Genomic DNA, 21,600 nt, shown 5'->3' with positions numbered 1-21,600 from the left:
TTTGTTCCTTTTGTTTCGCATTTTTGTCGTGAATTGTGCGCTGCGAGGAGAAGATTACCCTCTGAAAATGCAGCGTCATCAGTGCATAATTGGCAAAGGGAGCGCGTGGTCGTAAAAAATATTCGGAGTGAAAAGTGATTTTTTTTTTGTTTGTTCCTTTTGTTTCGCATTTTTGTCGTGAATTGTGCGCTGCGAGGAGAAGATTACCCTCTGAAAATGCAGCGCATCAGTGCATAATTGGCAAAGGGAGCGCGTGGTCGTAAAAAAATATTCGGAGTGAAAAGTGATTTTTTTTTTTTGTTTGTTCCTTTTGTTTCGCATTTTTGTCGTGAATTGTGATATAGTTTTCGATAAAAACGATCCGAGTTCGTTAGGTTTATCGCGTAACAAAATTATTTTGATTCATCAAGAACGTCGTGTGGTGCGCTAGTCTTTTTTGTGTTGAAAAGACCTTCCCATAGCTCCGTAGCTCGGAGGGCTCGACGTCGGTTGTTTGTGTGTTAAGCCCTCTCCATAGCATCGTAGCTCGAGAGGCAACGAAAATCAATACCTAATCTAGCTAATAGAAAGAAGATAGGAAGGCACTTGATGATTGAGTTCGTCGCGTCTATTCCGTAACAAATTCATGAACTAAATGATTATATAATTAAAAATCAGACTACGCTATCATTGCAGCATTGCGTTTAACACCTCATACTATAAACAAATATTATTTGGTTTTATCTTTCCACAGCCGGCTGTCTAAGATTAAACCATTTCATTAAAAATTTAACAACAGTTAAACGGGAAATGTCTCATCCGCAGCATCCGATTGCTTGCCTTGAGAATAAAACATAATACCTTTCAACAAACACTATGATTTTGGGTCGCATCATCATCTTCTATGATGAATCCTGACCAAACACCCTATCCTACTAACCAATTTTCAGGTTCCTGGCGCTTGTGGGGTGTAAGCACAGAGTAAATCAGCTGCCCTAGTAGCAACCTGCGCTAACTAACATTCCCGTCCCTTAAAATCGAGATCTACAAACTGACATGGCGGGCGCCGTTGGTGGCCAATGACTGTTACCTATTCGCAACTGATCTTGCTTTAGCAATCATGGTGTTTTATCTTTTCAGCGCATTCATACATGCTGTTGATAAGGGAAACACCACTAGATCGTCGAAGCCTATGATCAGTAGTGCTGAAAGGATATTACGGTTCTGTTCAGCAACGGAGGGGCAACCATGGGTGATCTCTCATGCTCATGCTCATGCTCATTTGCTTTTGAGCTAGATAAACTTTGTTTGGACCTAATTTAGCCGAAACTGAAGGCTGATTGACACGTTTGTCAGGGCAATTTTATTCACCTTTGGGGTTCATCTTGTTACACGTTGGCTTAAATCGGTGCAAAACAAGTGCTGAACAACTGCGTCAATATGATGTTTGTATTGTGTTCACTTTTCGCAATTACAACTGGATTTCTTTTGAGGTTGTAGAATAAAGTATTTTCAGTTTTTGTAAAAGAACTCAAATTGCAAAATGAAATGAAGAACATTCATGTAGAGCAGTTTGGGGTATACGTAGCACAAAAATGACATCATGTCGAATGTAGACTACTATAACAATGTGACTACATTTCGATAACATAAAACTTAAAAAACCACGTCGTCACGATTTGCGATACAGGATGTTAGGGTAAGTTACAAATGTTGGTAAAATTTTTCAGATAATGTTAGAAAATACCTTTTATTCTCAATCATGTTCAAAAAAGATAGGACCACGGATAATAAAATGTTGAACTTGAAAATAGCAAAAATTGCGCCAATAAAAATCGTTGACCCTTCCCCGAAGAAACAGGTAAATAACATGTTTTGCTGTTTTTTGTATGTGCCAGTCATCTAAAGAACGACCACCTTGCGAATTCGAATCATTCGCAAGCTGTTGTAGTGGTGTTGTTGATGTTGTTGCCACCAACATTTTGCCAAACTGGGGATGTCAACAATTTAATAAAGTAAGCCGACTGATTTAAAAGCGCTTTTGAAAAGTTTTTAAATTTCTCAGATAATAAAAAAATGTTATCTCAAACCAATAAGGAACACCCCTAGCTCTTGCGCCAAGACTGTTATAGAGCACCACTCGCGGCTGACCTTCCACTCTACACTGAAAGAGAGAACTGTGGAAGGGGGTTTTAATGGCTTCGCTCTTGTTTGAACCGTGGGGGTCTGTCCATGTCTTTGTTGGCTTTTTGGTACGAGTTGGCTAGCAGCGACCAACCCGGTTTTGCCTTCCGTCCTCCAAGAAGGCATTGTTTGATTCTTGGTCAGCACTTTGTTGAGTGCGAGTGTTTAAGGACGGAAGGCAGACATATACTTTGGTAAAAATCTAATTTAAACAGAAGCATAATTGTGCGGGTTGTTACATCTCGAAAAACTTTTTTTTTAAATCACGCCAAAACTACCACCTACTATTGGAAGTTAACCCTTAAAGTTGTAACAAGTTTTTGTGCCAATTTTTTACGCACCGATGGACTTTGGTTTCTCTGTTTCTTGTCACGGCCAACGTTCAATTTGCATGCCATTTCGGTGAAACTATACGCCTAACGGACGACTTTGACAGTTTAGGGGAAAGTTTAGTCACCGTGATATTGAATCGATTGATTGAAGTTGTTCTTCGATTTGCAAGTTTAAGGTTCAGAAACCGAGTCCGGAAATACTCATAAGAGGTGGCCAAACCGCTCTTTTTAAGGAGCTGTTTTTTTTTGTTCGCTCTTTAAAAAGAGCCGCTCTTTTGAACGGCTCTTTTTTCAAGATTTGGATGAAAAGGGTTCGGGTCGTGCGATTTTATAAGTTATTTCACGTAGGACTTTTATAAATTAGGCCGTACCAAATATTTTTTGAAGTTTATGTCCCTCCACTCTGGCCAAAGTCGCAAAACAAAAAAAACAGGCCATGTTATAAAAAAAATTAGGAAAAAAGAGTTTAAAAATGCATTTTACACATTCCCAGTTGTATTGCAATCATTAGTTTTCAAAATATCGAAAAATTAATGGACTTTTTTTCAAGCCGAAAAATAAACTTTTTGCATTACTGTGCAAAGGATTTCCAGAACAATTCAAAATATTTTTGATCAATCCAAAAATGCTTTTTAATTTGTTTTTAGTGGATAAGACTTCTATTTCCATTGAAATTTGGAAGTTTTTCGAAAAAAATATTATTTTGCCCCCTGATTTTTCGGACCGATTTTGAAGGGGAGGGGTGACATAAACTTTGAAAAATATTTGTAACGGCCATATTTGATAAAAAAAAATTAATAAAACTAAAAACGAGAAGATGGCCTTGAAAACATAGGTCTTGGTGGTCTCTATGTCAAAACTAAACTTTCGTCATGTCAAATACTCAAAACTAAACATTCGAATAATTGAATGGCATCCAAACTTAAATTTAGGATGCTGGAAAAATTGCTAATAATTTTAAAATTGAGTATATTTCTGCAAGAATTGAACTAATGCTGATAATTTATTTGGAGAAAATATTCTGTGGACACTTCTCTACATTCTGATTAAATCGATAAAGTCTATAAACGCTTAAGTTTAATCGGACAAAATGATTTTTTTTTTCGAAAATCTCTCAAATATTCAGTAGATTTTTGGTAATATTTGACAAATTATGCTATTTGAAATGCTCAAATTTGTAGTCCAGTTGTAATGAACACTCAGTAATACAGTTAAAAGTTTATTTAATTTTTTTAAGAAAATCATTTACTTTTGGAATTAATTTTTATAAGCATTGAAATTATTGAAACTGCACTTTCAATTCTCAAAAACAAATTTAATACTATTTTTTCTGGAAATTCATTAAATTATATTTACAAAAAAAAAATCATGCCCTTTTGAAACGGTTCTTTCAAAAGACTGGAGTTTAAAAAAGAACCGCGGTTCTTTTTTTGTGAGCCACGGTTCGTTCGCTCTTTTCAGTGAACCCGCTCTTTGAGCGGTTCGCTCTTTTTTTACCCACCTCTAACTCATACTTACACTCCCTAGTTGTAAACGAAGTCGTTTTAGTCAGGTTTCAATCCCAAACCCAAATTTCCATAAAAAAAAAACTTTAAAATAAAAACTTGAATCTAAAAAACAAATAGTTTAAAACATTTATGCAAACACACCAAAATGTTTGCGTTTCGTTTTTTTTTTAAAAAAAAGCTCGTGTAATTCAGAGGAGTTTTGCTTCAAAGAATCGACAATTTCTAAGATTTTTCAAAAATGAGTAATTTTTGACTTTGGCAAAAATAAGCATGTTTTCAAAATTGCTCAAAACCATTTTTTGATGTTTTTAATTCCTGAAAATATCATTTATTTTCTGTTGAATTTACACCATGGTAAATTTTTGTACATATTTCGAAAAGTCCAGTTTTTTTAAACGTCGTTTTCGGTGTGGTGTTGTTATTTGAGGTTTTGCCTTCCTCACCTTACTGAGGAAAGGCTATAAAATCACTCGAAAAACGAAATTCTTAATTTGACCTCCTAGACCTTACTTATCGACTCAAAATCACATTCTGAGCAAATGTCTGTGTGTGTGGTGGGATGTTGATCAAAAAAAATTGCACTGGATTATCTCGGCACTGGCTGAACCGATTTGGACCGTATTGGTCTCATTCGATCCGTCTTGGGGTCCCATAAGTCGCTATTGAAAATTATAAAGTTTAGTAAAGTACTTCAAAAGTTATGCTAAAAAACAATTCTAACAAAAGTCCGGAAGATTGTAAAAAAGGTGTTTTTTTGTAATAAACTTTTTTACAATCTTCCGGACTTTTGTTAGAATTGTTTTTTACCATAACTTTTGAAGTACATTATACATTTTTAGAAAGGTATTCGAAAGACCTTTCCAACGAGTTCAAAAGTTTGAAGATCTGACAACCCTATCAAAAGTTATGCGCACTTAAGTGTTATTTATGCACTTTTTAGAGGCCGGATCTCATATATTTCGATGAAAACGTTGTCCGGATCTATCATGCGACCTGTCGATGGATAGGTGATCAAAAGACCTTTCCAACGAGTTCAAAAGATTGAAGATCTGACAACCCTATCAAAAGTTATAAGCACATAAGTGCCCTGAATTATGAAGATCTGACTACCCAATCAGATGGTATGAATAATGAAACAAGCTGATAGAACACTGAAAAGTCTGCCGTTGTGTATCTATTTTGGATAGCATTACCCTCTAAATGTGAGGAAGGCAACAACCACCTAAGGGTGGATTCAGTAACGTTTTTTATAACGTCCTTGGCTTATTAGAATGCCTAAAACCAAGTGTGGCTCATTTGAACATGGCACAAATAGATTAATCTTTAAAAAAATAAAAATCGACTATTTCATCAAGAATCATTTGAAATAGTTCCTTTCGCTCATTTCCCTTTCCACCCAGCAAGTTTCGCACGTATTCCAAGAAAGCTGGTTGAAAAATTACTCCACTAGCAACAGCACCTCTCTAATGGAAACGCATTACCATACCAAGTAGTTACGTTACGTGCTAGACGTACAAAAATTCAGCAACCATTTTTTAGCCGGAACACCACTGGCGAGTAAAAAACGAACGAACGCAGAAGCAGTCCCGCGGTACTGCTGCTCGTGGCATTAGCTAACATAATGTGTCCGGATAGTTTGGCAGTCGTGGCAATGTTTTCCGCTTTTATCTAGCTGGTTTTTCACCTCGCAGCGAGTCATCATGACCTCTCTCTCTCTCTCTCGTTCAAGTTTGTACAAACAAAAACAAACCAAACAACGTGGACAAAATTCTTTGTTCGTTGTCTAACGCGGAACTTTGAAAGCTTTTAATTGTCAAATTCTGAACAGATCTTCATGCGGCCACACTAACGAATAACTTGATTCATCACGGGCAATTAGTTACGACAGGGTGATGCGATGCCATTGTTGTGAACTTTGTCTTCTAATCCGTGCGAGTCAGATCTCAAAACGCTATAGCCTGAAAAGCCACAAAAACTATCATTATTATGCACAGTGCAGTCCGTCGTCGTCGAAAAGTTTTGCAATTCGATTGAAGGCTCTGCACCGCACTGCTGCGGTTATCAAGATTTTGGGTTGAAAGCATACTGCAACTGCAGATTGGGTAGATTGTAGACCGGAGTGCAACTACTCTGTGTAATTAAAGTTGCCTAATTAGTTTTCCGGACAGTGCTCGTAATGTTCGTGTTCATAACAAAGTTTTGAAAGAGTTTGAAAATAGCCCAAAAAAATCTCGAGCCATCCATAGAATGATATATTTTCCAGTATGCCAAGTAGGCAAAAGACTGCCATTGCTCAAGAAAAGCTTTTCATTGATTGAGATGGCCACTTAACTTCGTTCGTTCCTCTTCAGTTCATATCTGATTGACTTCGTCCATCCGCCAGATGCGTCCGATGGACGTTAGGCATGCTTTTATGTGTAGGTACAAAAAAAAAATGGCGAGTGAAACTCGCCAATCTCGCAATAATTACGGCTTTGTTTCTCTTCTTCTTCTCTCAGCAAAAGTGCATAGTAATTCGGCCTAGTGCTGTTTGCTTCACACCCACCTGTTGACACGTGATGAACAGCGCGATCCACACGAAGATCCCCGCCAGTCCTTGGGCGGTTTTGGTCTGCAGAAAGATGCCATCTCCGACGTGGCTAATCAGCGGATCGATGGCCAACGCTGCCGGAGCGTCCGTCATGCGGCCCACCACGTTCGGCTTCGCCGTGGACGTTGCCGTCCCGTTCAGGAGGTCCATCGCCGCTGCGACCACCGGATGTTCCGTGCTCATGCCTGGCTACCCCACTCACGCACTTGGCGCACTAGTCTGCACTTCGCTTGGAACTTTGGAAACTGAAATTTTCTTCCACCCTTTTCACCACATCTAGAACGCGCACTCCGGGCGCACCTCTTCCATGGGCTCTCCCGGGGAGGGGCTCAACACTTGTCACACCACGCGAGCAACCGCTCGTCGTCAACACTGTTGATTCTCACTAACGAAACCTGAAATAGCAGAAGAAAAAAAAAAACAATCACCGTCGTAACGTCGCCCAGCTGATCCTTTCTGATGTAACGGAATGCCCCCCCTCCCTCCTCAAAAATCAGCACACATCACACGGAGCAACACCGATATTGGTTTTTCTTCTTTTCTTAAATCGGGGGTGACAGTTGGCCACAATATTGACTGGCAGCCGGGAAATTATTCCATTTGTTGCGCAATGTAGTCCAACAGCCGGGCTGGAGTTTTGGGACAGCAGCAAACGGTGGCACGGATTTCGTTTCTTCTGGTTGGCAGAGGTTTTCCTCGTCGTTTTTCCCACGGCAGAGGCAGTTCGCGTTCCCAGGATGGTTGTTTTCAACACTGAAATGGTAGAAGAAGAAAAAAAACATTTTGAGCATTAGGATTTCGTGGAAATTATTTGATGAACATCAAAAATTTATTAGGGGTGAGGAGCAGGAGACAACCTTTAAATTTATATTTATTTTTATCATTCACAGAAATATGTGTTTGGATTTGAACAATGTTCGTTCTGGAAATCCCTGACAGCAAACGGTACTCTATGAAGTTTTTAAATGATTTTTTTTAAATAGATCAATCAGGAATATTTTGTTGATAAATAAAAAAACAGTGCAGTTTTCGTAGATTTGCTCGGTTTGTTCTAGAGGTTGTATCGAGGTGCTCCGATTTGAATGAAACACTATTTTTACAAGCTGACACAACCGAAACGAAAGCATTGTAGATGAAACAAAAAAGGAATCATTTGGACCCTTCTTAAAAGTCCTTGCACACCGAATTTGAAATTTTAACTCATTTAATTTATTTTACGGCTTTTTCAAAAAAGTGCACCAGATCATCATTTGATATAAGGAAAACAATAGTTTTTTGACAAATAAGTTTGAAAAACATCATTGAGGGGTAGGCGTGGCTGAATGGTTACGCTGTTCGCTTTGTAAGCGGAAGGTTCTGGGTTCGATTCCCATCTGCTCCTATCGAGAAATTATGGAAGGAAGAAATTCAGAACACTTGAATATGAACGAAAAATTCATTAGCTCGCGGCGGGGTTCGATCCCCCGTCCTTTGGGTCAGCAAACAAAAATGCTAACCACCAGTCCATCGAGGCTTACTTGACTAGAAGGATTAAGAATGCTATAAGAATTTAATAAACTTGATTGGAATCTAAGAACCTAAGAACAGACAATGCAATATTGAATGCAAAGTTGAATTCAAGAACTTGAACTTGTTGAACTTTCAACACGACCAGAATTCACCACAAAAAGCTTTGTGAACCGAATTGGAAAGCTTTCAAGATGAATCTAAGAATATATGTTACGAAGAATTAAGGACTATAAATAACATTGACCGGCCACATCACTTACCACAGTGAATCCTGGCTTCACACCCATATTACTAACCCCCTCAAGTTCACGTGATACTTTGTCGAAGACGCAGCCGATTTAGCGGTCTTCATCAATCAAGTATCGGACTAAAATTCCCATCCACTTCCCCGTGTCTTACCACTGGTCGTGGCGGGCGCTGTGATTGACTAGCATGATAGGGACATTTGAAAGCTGCGAAGAGGTGATGATTGGTTCCTACTCTTCATCTTTGGTCCACGGAGCAATTCTTGGAAGTCCTGGTCAATAACAGAGTAGCAACTACGGGTAGACACCAATGCTATGCTATGCTATGCTATATAAATTGTAAAACATAATTTTTTTCTATATTTTAGTTATTCTTCGAATTGTATGGGAAAATCACAGAATTATTGGAAGAAGTTTAACTATAGTTTTATTAATGGTTTAGCAATGAATAAATTGTAAGAAAATAAAATTAAATAGGGCTAGTGATTTTTCGCGATTTTACGGAAGCCGCGTAATCCGTGAATTTTCGGTAAATACCGCGAAATGCCGCAAAATTTGAAATAATTAACTGTCAAATTACTCCTTAGTGTATTTAAATATAGATTTTTATTCAAACATTTCACAAAAAAAAATTAACTGGCATTTTGGAACTCATTTTTGAAGATACAGTTTAGTACAATGTTTTCGAAAAGTTCAAGCGAAAGTTTAAAGCATGTTATAACACATGCACATTTTTTCTTTATAACACCAAATGTCAAAAAGAATGTAAAAGTGCTAGCTTCAATACATTGAAGAAAGAAAACGCAAAGCAGTTTTAGCTATTTTATTGTTTAATCCTTGTTAAATTTACTAAAATAACGATAAGCAAATTGCAAAAATTGCAAGCCCGAGCAGACGGAGATAAATTGGGAACAACATTTTATAATATTTAAAAATACTAGGCCAATAACATTTTATGTTATTTATAACAAGATTTGTTATTCGTCGTTATGAATATTGAATTGTTATTGTAATAACAGAATAATAACATTTTAAGTTGTTTTTCGAGCAAATCATTGTTATTATTTTTTGTTATTTTAACAATTATCCAATCATCCCAATAACAGTAGGAGGTATTCTTCCATAACAATAAATGTTATTCCAAAGTAGTTTTGGCTTTCAACCAATATCAGACTAATAACAAATTTTGTTATGATAACATAAACTGTTATTGAACCCTTATGCAAAAATGGATTTTTCAAGAAGATCTCACAACACTTTCTGTTACTTTAGCAGTATTTGTTATTGAAATGGCATGAATTTTGTTATTACCGTCTGCTCGGAAGGAAACTTTAAAAAATTGGCCATAATTTTTATTCTTTCAATTTGATTTAAAATGCAATACGTGTTGTTAACAAAACTGAGCTTATAATTTTAGGGAGCGGCCGTGGCTGACTGGTTACGGTGTTCGCTTTGTAAGCGAATGGTTCTGGGTTCGATGCCCATCTGCTCCCAACGAGAAAGATTAGAACACAGAAATTAGAAATGATAAATATGAACGAAAAATCAAAGTCGCTCGAGGCGGGGTTCGAACCCCCGTCCTTTGGATTGGTAAGCAAAAATGCTAACCACTAGGCCATGACGACTTGGTGAGCGTGGACTGGAATTAGGAATACAGTTACAGAGAGCGAGTTGTGGCGCTATAACCACGGCAAATAGTGTCCAGGGCATTCGTGGAAATACAATGTCCCATCCCAGAGGGTCCCGGAGTACCAAACCTTCTTAGCATGGTGCTCCCAACGAATACAACCAAATCACGGAGCGTGTGGTGGTGTGTCCCCACGCTTCTTCCTCCCCTGTCGATTCAGAATTGTATTGTTGTTCGAACACTTAGTGCTCAAACACAACCCAATTACGAGTCATCTCTGCGATACGGCTTTACTCAGTAGGCCTGGCCGCTTTAACGCTTGTGATGTTTCAATGCATTCCGATGCAATGGCGCACTACAAATGTTAATAAATGACAAGAAGAGTGCTAGGCGTCATCTAACCTAAGGCACTCTCCAGGATCCCTTCGAAAGATTGGCTACGCTAGGGTCTGATTAGATTAGATTAGATTAGAAAACTGATTAAATTTGGTATCTTAAACAACTGCTGACTTTTTCAGTAACTTTCCTGTACACAATTTTTCTTAAATAACACATTTTTGTGTTTTTGAAGAAAGATTTTAGAGAACCGTGAAATTTCAATGTTTTGAAATTGGCGTGCCGCATAATTTCAAATTTACTGCCTTGAAAAATCACTATCCCTAAAACTAATGTTGGAAATAGTGCCAGTCTACTTTATCAAATTTTACATAAATATTAGCCATGAAATCTTGTTTTTGTAAAGATAGAATTCTTGCCGGTTAAGAAAAAATAAAAAATAAATCAAATTATTCGCTCTACAGCATTGCCTTGGCGTTCTCGATTACGAGATTCCTACTAGAAACTAGGTGTCCGAAGGCCTGATTGTTGAGGCAAATGCAATCCTCTTTTAACACCGAAGCTTTCCATCGAGACAGGACCCAGGTTGACGACTCCTACACCTGGATTGAGCTAACCACTAGGTTAGACCGGGGCCAATATTTACTTCCCCATCCGACGGAAGGCGTGATCAGACTAACCTCGTCTCGAAAAACTCCACCGGGACCTTCTGGGATCGAACCCAGGATGACTGGGTGAGAGGCAATCACGCTTACCCCTACACCACGGTCCCGGCCGGTTGAGAAAAAGAGTTCCTTAATTATCTTCTTGGTGGAGCACTGGTGCATCATTCCAAATTAAAAAAAAAAAAAATGTTGCATGGATTCAACGTTTGTGGGCCGAAGTAAAGTTATTCCAGATATATTGGACCCAAATTTAACCATTTACTGTTTTTAAGACAGGTGAAAAGGCGTTAAGGGGTTTAGTTTTGCCAACAAGATGTCACTTTTTGGTTTCAATTTTGACATATCGATGCCTCTGTGCTGAAAATCTTTCTGCGAATTTGTGCGATGCAAACCCTTTTCGAGCTAAAATTGTAACAATATTATCAAACAAAACGAAAAATAAAAAAGACAAAAGAAAAAAAATAAGAATAGACCTGGCAAAAGTCCGTGAAATGCTTTTTAAAGATGTAAATATGACTGAAAAATTAATACTCGGCGAAATGCAGATTTATTCGATTTAAAGACAGGGTTGCATTCTAGAGAACTTGCTCTGTTGAATGATCATCTTACATCACTGACCACCAAAAACTCTTCGCAGCAAAGCTGTTCATGTTGGAAAACAAAAGCTTCCATCGAAACACCTCTCAGTTGCTTTAATTTTAACCTATTCAAACATATTCATGAGTTCTCTTGCAAGAGTCATTCACACGCGAGATCGAGAGGGGGAAAAGGCGAAAAAATGTGCATGACCATTGAAAACTATTACAAAACCATTTCGCCGTTCCACCAACTGGTCAAACGAAAACACATTTCAATAAACTGAATAAAAACAGCAACATTCACACTCGCTCGACTCGGCTCTCATCATCATGGCGAGCAACTCCATCATTACGCTTCGATGGCCAAAATTCGCGCAACCTCCGTTGGTGGATGATTTTTATATGTTTTATTTTTACACTTCTTCTATCTTACTCTTGGTGACTGTTGTGAGCAATGTTGTAATTAAACTCTGTCTGTTATCGTGCTGGTTTAAACTGCACCTCTTAGAGTTGACGATTGTCACTCAAGCTAAAACTTGTTACTTTCAAATATTTTATCTAGCGAGATCTTCATCACTGTACTAATTGAAACGTGCACACAATAAAAATCATCTTCATTTTTTAATGGTGTACCATTAAAGGCCACCGAGTGAGGGATTTTCCTCATTATTTTACACAAAAGCACAACGGCTGCAAACCGTTAGAAATTGATGTGTTTTTTTCGGCTAGAAGAATGGCCACAATCTTTCTACCAGTTTGGACCTTGGCGTTTTTTTTTCGGTGAACGTTGTTCGCGGTCAAATTAAACCTATACCGGAATCATGACGTGTTCGTTCCATTGTCCAAGTGCCGCTGCCATGAAGTGGAATGAACTTGAGCGGAGTGGGTCTAATTCTCAGCTTCCGCGAGAAGGCTTCACTCATAAAGCATGCGACTGATCGTGCGCTTTATTTTATAGCTATTCTTAATTTGAGGTCAATTAACGTGATGGAAACAATAGACTTGGCTCGCTCATCGATTGGCAAAACGCATAATCAAGCTGCTTCTGATAAGAAGGGTTTGGGTTGTTATCGGGAAATACTTGGGCACAGACATCGACAAGGAATCTACCAACTGATAAGGTGTTCCTCTTTGAGGACCAAACCTTCCCAATCCGGTTAAGTGTTTGTCAGCTGATAATGTTTGGTGTTATCTGAGCTGTATGCTGAACTACTCTTGTTAAGATGAAAACATCTATGCCTTGTTACAAACTATGTTTTAAACTACATTCGTTTTATTGTGGATACACAGCCTCAACCTACACAGCAAATTCTGATGTTCGTTTTCAGTTAATATTTACTGAAAACTGCACTACTGAAATTTTCAGTTAGTTTTTCGCTGATCTTCAGTTAAAATTTGTATGGAGCTGTCAAATTTTGCTGAAATTTCAGCAACTTTTCATTTACTGAAAATTTTAGTCATGCAGATTTCAGTAAATTTAACTGAATTCAGCAATGAGAAATTGGTGTATAGATTATTTATAAAGGTATTGCAAATCACCTGGCAAAGTGCGTCACTTTCCACAGCGCAAGGTTATCGCGAACACATCTGCCTGTGTGACTCAGACCTGTCCCCTAGTGAGTGACTCGAGCAGCTCAGTTTTTTTGCTTCTCACTGGAACCAGTATTTCGGAGGCCGCAAAAATGAAAGTTCATCTGATGATGGGGCGGAGCAGCGGCGGTCAATGTCACCCTTTCAAAGTGGTGAAATTTCGGGTGGGATCAACTTTCCGCGTCGAATCCAGCGCGAGAGTCGCCAAAGTGGTTTCTACTAAATGCCAACCGAGCATAATTATCGACACGCCACCACGGCTGTAGATGATGCTATCTGACACACATTTTCCCTACTATAGCATCTACTACACAACTAGTACTGCTGCTGCTGCAGTGGACTGGTTTCGGCCGTAGTCGCTCTCTACAGCTTGTAGCAGCAATTACTCTTGCTTTTCTTGCTTGTAACAAACGCGCTCTCTAGTTTTGTTTTTTCTAGTGTGCGAGTTTATACCTAGACTCGGTTACGACTTCGCGATGAACTATCTTAGCATAGCACTTGCTCAACGCTTAATATAAGTTTAAACTCTGCTGCCTTGATGGTGTTCATTGGCGCCGATTTAGAGAATGTCATCTTGAATTTAATTAGTTATTGCTTTGTTGAACTTGAATATGCTATCAAGAATATTATATTTTTAAACATAAGTAATATTATTTAGTTAGGAACTTTAGTTTAGAACCAGTTTCAAAAATAAATAGTCAAATTTATCAATTAAAGATTATTAAAATAGCAATAATAAATTACTTACAAAATCCTTAATTTCCTCAACACTGTTTCTCTTGGTCAAAACGCTACTTTATTTTTTTCATAATGCAGACCACGCTTTTTTATTACCGCCAATCCTATGACTTTATCAAAACAAACAACTTGTCAGAATTACCTATGTAGGTAGTATGTAGCTATCAAAATTATTAATTGATTTAATTAGCACAAAGAGAATGACTGTTTTTTAGAGTACAAATATTTGAAAGTGGAAACAAGCTTACCATTTTGTCTCTATAGTTGGGGGCCATCTGGTTGTAAGCCCCAAACCAAACAGGATGTGACACCTTTCTTATCCTTGCGTGTTATTGATTGGTCCTGGCTGCAGAAAAGCTGCTGCTGCTACTGTCAAAAATAATTCCCCCTCACCGAAGGAAAACAGGATCCAAGTGGGCGATGAAGGACACCTTTCACAACCTTGTTTCAGCGCACACACATGCAAGTAGTTTGCTTTAAAAACCTGCTAACTTTTCACTTTTTTTGCCATCGAACGCAATTTTCCACCCTTTGGTCACTTCCGTATGGCCAGAAACCCTTTTTTTCCTCTGCTCATTCCATCACACCACCCACCCTCCCTCGCACGAAAAGAAAAAAAGAACCTTGTTTTCACCAGCTGCCAGCGAAAATGCCACAAAAATCGCACCTTTCTTCCTGCCAACGGTCACCCCCGTCCCGGAACCGGATTCCCGTGCACGGTGCAACCAATTTTCACCTGGAAAATCCTTCCGCCCGGAAGTGGACTGGACCCGTTTCGAGAAAATCCTCCCTTGCGGACACGGACAAACACACACGCACACGCACACGTACGCGGACAAAGAAGTGTGACACGGACCTTGCGATGACGACGTCTCGAACTCGAATGATGCTTTTCTTGAACGTTTTTGAAGTTTGGCAAAGTGCTAGAGAGAGCGAGAGGAGCGATGCGATGACAGCTATGGATGGGGTGGGATTGAACCAGGCATGCCAGATTTTGAAGATTTTCGGGCACATCACAAAAACGCAAATGAGTTTAACTTGATGGCAAACAAATATTTTACAAATCTGTTTTTGGCAAAAGAAGCAAAACATTGTTATCTTTTTCGTGAGTAATTTATTTAATTAAAAATCATCGAATAACATGGCAAAACAATACGTTTGAGCATTGAGCCTGTGCTCGAAAATCTTCAAATGTGGCATCCCTGGATTGAACGCACTCGCGGGCAGGGTTGCCTCGTTTTACACAGATAATCTGCAGTTTCTTGTTCATGAAAATCTGTATCTTGCCACATATTTATTTACGTCATCTTGAAGCGATTTGCGCAAATGATGGAAATGCAAACTGTCGCATGACAGATCCAAATATCTTAGTGACAATTCGATGCCAACATTTCAAAAAGCATCATGTACAAACCGTGCGTTTTGAGAAAAACGCATTTGAATGTTGAGCATCCATTTTCAATTCCCATTTTAATATAAAAGCAAAATAAGATGTTCTAATGATAACAAACGATGAAAAACGTTGCTTTTATTGATACTTGATCATCCAAATTCAATAAAACATTATTTCCGTCGTTTTATTTAAGAAAAACAAACATAACTTCTTTTGAAATCACCAACGTCTATATCACCCTGCTGTCATTGAGGGGGACGCTTTGTTATGATTCGTTTTTCTTCGCCGAATGTACATGGCGCTTTGTTCATGTTGCTTTTTTTTCGTCACGAGGTTCATGTAGTCTTTTGTTTGACAGGTTGACAGGGCTATATAAACAGGGACTGCTGATGGCAGAGATTTTGTTTATGTTACTTTATTTAAAATCATTATTAAACAGACTTTACTGAAGTAACTTTTGCTCATTTTTGGTGGAGAGGTAGCTTATTAGGAGTACTTTCAGAATATGCAATAACCCAGAAAGTGTCAAAATGTACATGATGCCTTTTGAAATGTTACCGTCGAAATGTTCATCAATGTCATCATTGAACGCACTCATTTCACCATCCGTCACAACAAAAGTCAAAGTGCCAAAACAAAACATCTTCCGTTTCTTTGCTGCTGCGAAGTTCTTATCAGTTTTACAAGATAGAAAATTCAAATCGATTACTCATTCCCCCGAGGCCGTGACCATTGTTTGTTTTCCAGATACAGTGATTTTCTGCAAAACAGATTCCACAAAACCGTTGCGATGGCGCTAATTAACATCGACGGTGATCCTTGGTAAGACATTCTCAATTTTCTATTCAATTAACAAAGAAACCTTTTCTGACCCTTGTCAATAATTGAACTTGACCCGCGTTAGGCTAAGTGATTTAGATGCATGCGAGCGCCTGAGCAACGAGATTCAGTCCCAGCTGGTGGCCCGCAACCGGGAAGGGCAACTGTCGCGCCAATATTCGTCCATTTCCGGACAGGTGCGCGTACGGTTGAAGCAGTTCGGATCGGAACTAGAACAGCTTAACAAAAAGCTAAGCTACATCTCCAGCTCGTTGACCTCGGCTGAGGCGGAACGTCGCCAGAGGCTGGTTGAGGGTTTGCAGTCAAAACTGGTCCAGCTGCAGCGGCAGTTTAGTTCCGTTGAGGCATCGGCTGAGAGGGCCAGTCTGTTTGCTTCCGGAAGTTCGCGGCTTTTTGATGACGACGATGATGATCCGGCACTTATTAGGCCTGAATCGAGCTACACGGTGGCCGATTTGCGCGCTCAACAGACACGCATCCTGGAGGATCAGAACGAAGGGTTAGATGCACTTTCGAAGGTGATTTCCCGGCAGAAGGAATTGGCCTCGAGGATTGGCGGAGAAGTCGATCGACATAATGGTGAGTTCGAGGGGATGTTTCTCCCTGCAATAAGTAATCGATTAATTTATTGTAGATATTCTGGATGATCTGGCCACCACAATGGAAACAACGGATGCCCGACTCGATCGAGAAACGCGCCAGATTGGGGTAGTTACGGTCCAAGATTCGACCTGGGGCTACTGGACTATTATTGGCATTTTGGCTGCTGCCATCATAATTGTGGCAATCCTTCCCTAGCTAATGGTGCTGGGGTCTCTCGAAGGGGAGGCGGCGGGCGACAGAGGAGATGGCGATGTGATCGATGCTTTCGGCGGTCCAGTCAAGGCGAGAGTTTTTGCGTAAACACGACCAGGGAGAGGCAAGCATGAAGGGTAAGTGTGGTTGAAGCCCATTCTTTTTAATCAATGATAACAATACCTATATGAAAAGCTGAAAAGTTGTATTGTGCACCCAAATATTACTATTATAATACTTATAACATGGTCAATCTCTGTAATCTTGAATGTTTCATACAGCCACGTTGATATCAGTGTTACAAGATGCAATTGATTTTCATATATCAAAAATATATAAACAATATCTTATTATACTAACAACTTTCACAGCGATTAACAATTATTTTTGAGAAAGCCTTGAAAAAATCATACAGAGTTCAGTGTTTACTTCAAATTCATTTATTAAAAAAATGCACAAAGCGATAAAAAAAGTTTATTATTTTTCTTTTCATCAAATGTTCAAAAAAAATTCAAATAAACAGCTTAAATGTTATGGGTTAGTATAATCTCATCAAAAACAAATAAAAAACGTTACTTAATTCACCTTTTACTGCCCCTGATCGCATAAATGTCCCATATGCATTTTCATCGTTTTTGAGTTATTGATGTAGTTTGATTCAAAATCGTGTGCTCTTTCAAAAGAGCCTATAACATCCATTACATTGTTCTAGAAATTAGGAGGAATCCGTTTTTTTCGCGAAAACTTAACACGTAGTCTTATATGTGGGACAAACTTCAAATGCGTTTTTCTCAGCTTGCTGTTTTTGCATATGGGACATTTATGCGAACATGGGCAGATTTAGGTGGTTGGTGCCTTATTCACGTTCTTAAAGTGAATGACGTCCTCAATAAAGTGTATAAATAATACTTAAGTGCTTATAACATTGGATAGGGTTGTCAGATCTTCAATGTTTTGGGCTCGTTGAAAAGGTCTTTTAAATACCTTTCTAAAAATGTATGTCATGACGGGTTTTCTTACAAAAACCACCTTTTTTACAATCTTTCGGTCTTTTTTTTTCAAATTGTTTTTTTTTTTTGCATAACTTTTGAAGCACTTTTCTAAAAAAAAAAAACCAGAGACCAGAACGGTTCAAATCGGTTCAGCCAGTCCGGAGATAATCGTGTGCATTTTTTTAGGTGCACGGACTTACAGACATACACACGCACAGACATTTGCTCAGAAGTAGATTCTGAGTCGATATGTATACGTGAAGGAGGGTCTACGTGGTCAAATAACGAAGTTCATTTTTCGAGTGATTTTATAGCCTTTCCTCATTGAGGCGAGGAAGGCAAAAATCAAACCATCTACTTTAACGACCCCAAGGTCTTTTGTGGTCTCTATTGCAAGTTTCTGCTCGAACCATGGAGTCCAAAGGCTGGGAAGAGCCCAAACCACTTTTTATTCCTAGGAACCTTCCAACCCAGGCTTCGAACTGACGACCTTTGGATTGCACCGCCAGCGATTCCATCGGAGCAGTCCATCAAACACAAACGCAGTCTGATTAAGGCATGCTAGAAAGTCTTAGGTTAAAATTGGTTCCAATTCAAAATTTATTTTCCCTAAAAGTGCACTCAACAAGGTAAATCTAAACTGAGAAGATATATTCGAGCCAAACATTTCATTAGGGCACAAAAGCAAAACGTAAACATTTGGGATTATTCCACTATTCCATTCAGTACACTCCCTACACGCCTCCAAGAATCAGATTGATAGCAAACAATTTCCTATTGAAAAAATCAAAAACACAAAAGGGCACATAACAATGTTCACTCCAAACCAGAAAAAAAGTTCAATTGTGCCCTTTTCTTTTTCGTTAGTTTTTCGTGGTTAAGGAACTTTCTATGTTATAAAGTGAACTTTTCATACATTCTTAACACTAATTCACTTCAAAACAAAGTTTGGTTTACGTTTCACCAAGGATTTCTGCAGAAAAAAAACTTCGTCGAAACACAATATTTAATACGGTCCCGCGGATGCTGTTCAGTACACTTTTGAAGAATTTTTATGTTTCACATACCTTATCTACACCATTCGATCACAAAACTTCACCAATTATCAAAATTTCCGCTGAATTCCTCATTATTTCTAACTAAACAAAAAGGCCCATAAACATCATTAAAAACAACAATCAGGTGACAGCGCTTTAGTGCCCTTTCAGTTCTCTTCGAAATTGCATATAGAAAGGGCCCATTATGAGCAACAGTTGGAAAGTTAAAAGGGCCCAATAAAATTATGAGTTTTATTGCGAAAATCAACATAAATTAAGAAGCATTAAAGCAGAGTTGAGGATAATGATGTGTTTTATCGTATCATTAGTAAAAATACCACCAGTCAAGCATTCTTTTTAAATAGGAATTAAAACAAGTAACTGTTGTCCACTTTTTGCCAGCGTTTTTCTCGAATCGCGGTTTTTGGTTTTGTGCCCTAATGAAATGTTTGGCTCGATATGTACCCTCTGTGCAAATGCAATGCAAAAACAGTACCAAACGCTTCGATTTATGATTGCATTGGTTGATTGTAGGGTGTGGGAAGTGTAATAATTTAGTCCATTCAAAATGTATCATTTTTCATATAATAATTAACCGTTATTCCTAGATGAAATAGGGGACTGGATTTAATTCCATCGGGCACCTAATGTTGGCATATCAGCCAACATTCTATTCTATTGATTCTATTTCAAATATAAATCAGAATAAATATTGACCTCTTAAACGTTAGTCATGATTCAACTAAATGAAATTTCGGATTAATAAAATCAAAAAAAAATTAGGGTTACCGTGGATATTTTATTTTTCGTACAATCCCTTTACATGTGTGCGCCTAAGCGCGTAGAACAGCGGTAGTCATACAACGGCTTCTAGATATCGTTTGTTATAAGGATCGAAAAGGGAGGGGGAAGGATTTCCAATAATAAGCTAAACTTTGCCTTCACAAGCACGCGCGCGAACGCCCCTTAGTTCAGGTTGCACAGGTACGGCACGCTGTTCAGGTTACCAACGGCACCGACGGCCAGCTTAGCCGAGGCCAACTTCCTGGCGACCGACTGGACATCGCTGGTGCTGACTCCGTTGATGGCAGCAACCATATCGGCCTTCTTGTAGACCTGTCCAAGCAAAGCGGCCTGCTCACCGAGGTCAAATGCCAGCGTTGAGTGATTTTCAACGTAGTCCACAACCCAGCCAAGGGTAGCGGCCTTACCACGGGCCACATCTTCGTCGCTCACGTTCAACGACTTGAGTCCCTTAACTCCGGCTTCGACGGCCTTGCCAACTGCCTTAGCGTCACCGGCCACAACGAATCCAAACAGACCGTTGTCGGAGTAGGTCGAGCAGAGGGTGCTGCTGTTGACTCCGGACAGCTGCTTGGTGAGGGCACCGTTGTTACCGCCTCGCTTCGTGACCGGTCCAGTTCCAGCGGCATGTTGCAAAACGATATAGGCCATGCAATCCTTCAGGTTGTCCCAGCCAGCAGCCTGGGTGGCAACGGCCACAGCAGCACGGTTTCCTCCGCGTTCGTGTCGGACTTCGCTGCTGTTAAACGAGGACTTGTTGTCCGAACCCTTTCCGGAGCCCAGGTTCAGGCTCTGGGCAAAACCAACCAGCAGCTGATGGTCAACGCCAACGGCAGCAACGGCCGCACGGCTGGCACTGCAGTTAGCCTCGAAGTAATGCTGCATGGTCTCGGACGAGTGCTTGCCGACCTGGTACTTGGGGCAGAACACCGAGTTGCCCAGTCCAGAGTGGTACGCGGCCTTGTGCAGCGACTCAACGGCACGAACCTCCAGAGGAACGCGCGACAAGTCGGTCTTGATCAGAGCCGTCAAATCGGCCAACTCCCACGGCTTGAAAACCTGGCCGGTGGCGGCAGCTTCCAAATACTTCAGACCCGTCTCCAGATGATCCTTGGTGACGGCCACGGTGTACGTGACGGTCTCACGGTCCGCCGTGGTGGTCAACGATCCACCGACCTGCTGCAGATTGCGCACGATACCGAACGACGTCGCCGTCTTGGTGGATAGACCGGAAGCGGCACGCAGAACATGGGAAGCTCCCAGGTTGTCACCGGACTCGTTACGGGATCCGGCGCTGAAAGCGAAACAATATCAATCAAGGTGATTCAATACCAGAATCTCTCCCAAACTCACCGATAAACAATGGACACCCGGGCGACGGCAGCGTTCGGTTCAGCGGAAGCAACGGCCAGCTTGTTCGGCAGGTTGGAGCACTGGGGCTCGCCGGAACCACATCCGGCGCTAGCGGCCTTTGCCTGGGCGGCAAATCCACGAGCCTGCAAAAATCAAGGCGGAACACCGCAACAAAAAACGGTCCAATTAAGCTCCCATCCAGACAACCCTCGGTATTTACGTAACATTTTGACATTGCTCCAAGAGGTTGCAAAAAAGAAAAGACTGCGAGTTTTCCACCCCTCAAACTTACCGCTGCGGCACGAAGCATCGGAGTTTTGGACACTGCGGATGCCATTGCTGGTGGTTTTGCTGGCGGGGGCTTGCTTTCGGAGGGCCTGAAAGGTCAAAAACGGCACCAAATTACACACGAATTGCAGCTGGATCACCAGTCGAAAAACTCACGCACGTCTGCGGGCGAGAAAAGTTTTTTTTTGGCAACCTGTCAAACGTTAACTGTCAAACG

At 40.0% G+C, this 21,600-nt stretch overlaps 3 protein-coding genes across 6 annotated transcripts in view; 1 reads left to right on the top strand and 2 right to left on the bottom strand.

Annotated features, from left to right (window-relative positions):
* Positions 1-14,776, bottom strand: part of LOC120429984 (transmembrane protein 184B) — a 48,757-nt gene extending 33,981 nt beyond the window's left edge. For 3 of the 4 annotated variants that reach the window (XM_039595079.2, XM_039595101.2, XM_039595096.2), the window contains exons 1-2: positions 14,618-14,776; positions 6,549-6,988 (exon numbers count right to left, since the gene is read on the bottom strand). In XM_039595079.2, the coding sequence (XP_039451013.1) occupies positions 6,549-6,776 (228 nt within the window). In that variant the 5' untranslated portion in view covers positions 6,777-6,988; positions 14,618-14,776. Of the gene's footprint in view, positions 1-6,548; positions 6,989-14,548 lie in introns of all 4 variants that reach the window. The other variant, XM_039595087.2, reaches the window with a different exon arrangement.
* A 1,105-nt stretch (positions 14,777-15,881) lies between these two features.
* LOC120430176 (syntaxin-8) lies at positions 15,882-17,269 on the top strand. Its single transcript, XM_039595260.2, has 3 exons — positions 15,882-16,096; positions 16,179-16,693; positions 16,749-17,269. The coding sequence occupies exons 1-3, from the start codon at positions 16,065-16,067 to the stop codon at positions 16,910-16,912; spliced, it is 711 nt and encodes a 236-aa protein (XP_039451194.1). The 5' UTR covers positions 15,882-16,064; the 3' UTR covers positions 16,913-17,269.
* A 2,448-nt stretch (positions 17,270-19,717) lies between these two features.
* LOC120430366 (cytochrome b-c1 complex subunit 2, mitochondrial) lies at positions 19,718-21,600 on the bottom strand. The gene is made up of 4 exons (XM_039595470.2): positions 21,540-21,600; positions 21,388-21,472; positions 21,096-21,238; positions 19,718-21,036 (listed from the first exon to the last, which is right to left on the bottom strand). The coding sequence occupies exons 2-4, from the start codon at positions 21,430-21,432 to the stop codon at positions 19,905-19,907; spliced, it is 1,320 nt and encodes a 439-aa protein (XP_039451404.1). The 5' UTR covers positions 21,433-21,472; positions 21,540-21,600; the 3' UTR covers positions 19,718-19,904.

Source organism: Culex pipiens, chromosome 3 (genome assembly GCF_016801865.2).
Source record: "Culex pipiens pallens isolate TS chromosome 3, TS_CPP_V2, whole genome shotgun sequence".
NCBI lineage: Eukaryota > Metazoa > Arthropoda > Insecta > Diptera > Culicidae > Culex > Culex pipiens.
This window is presented reverse-complemented; position numbering and strand designations above follow the sequence as displayed.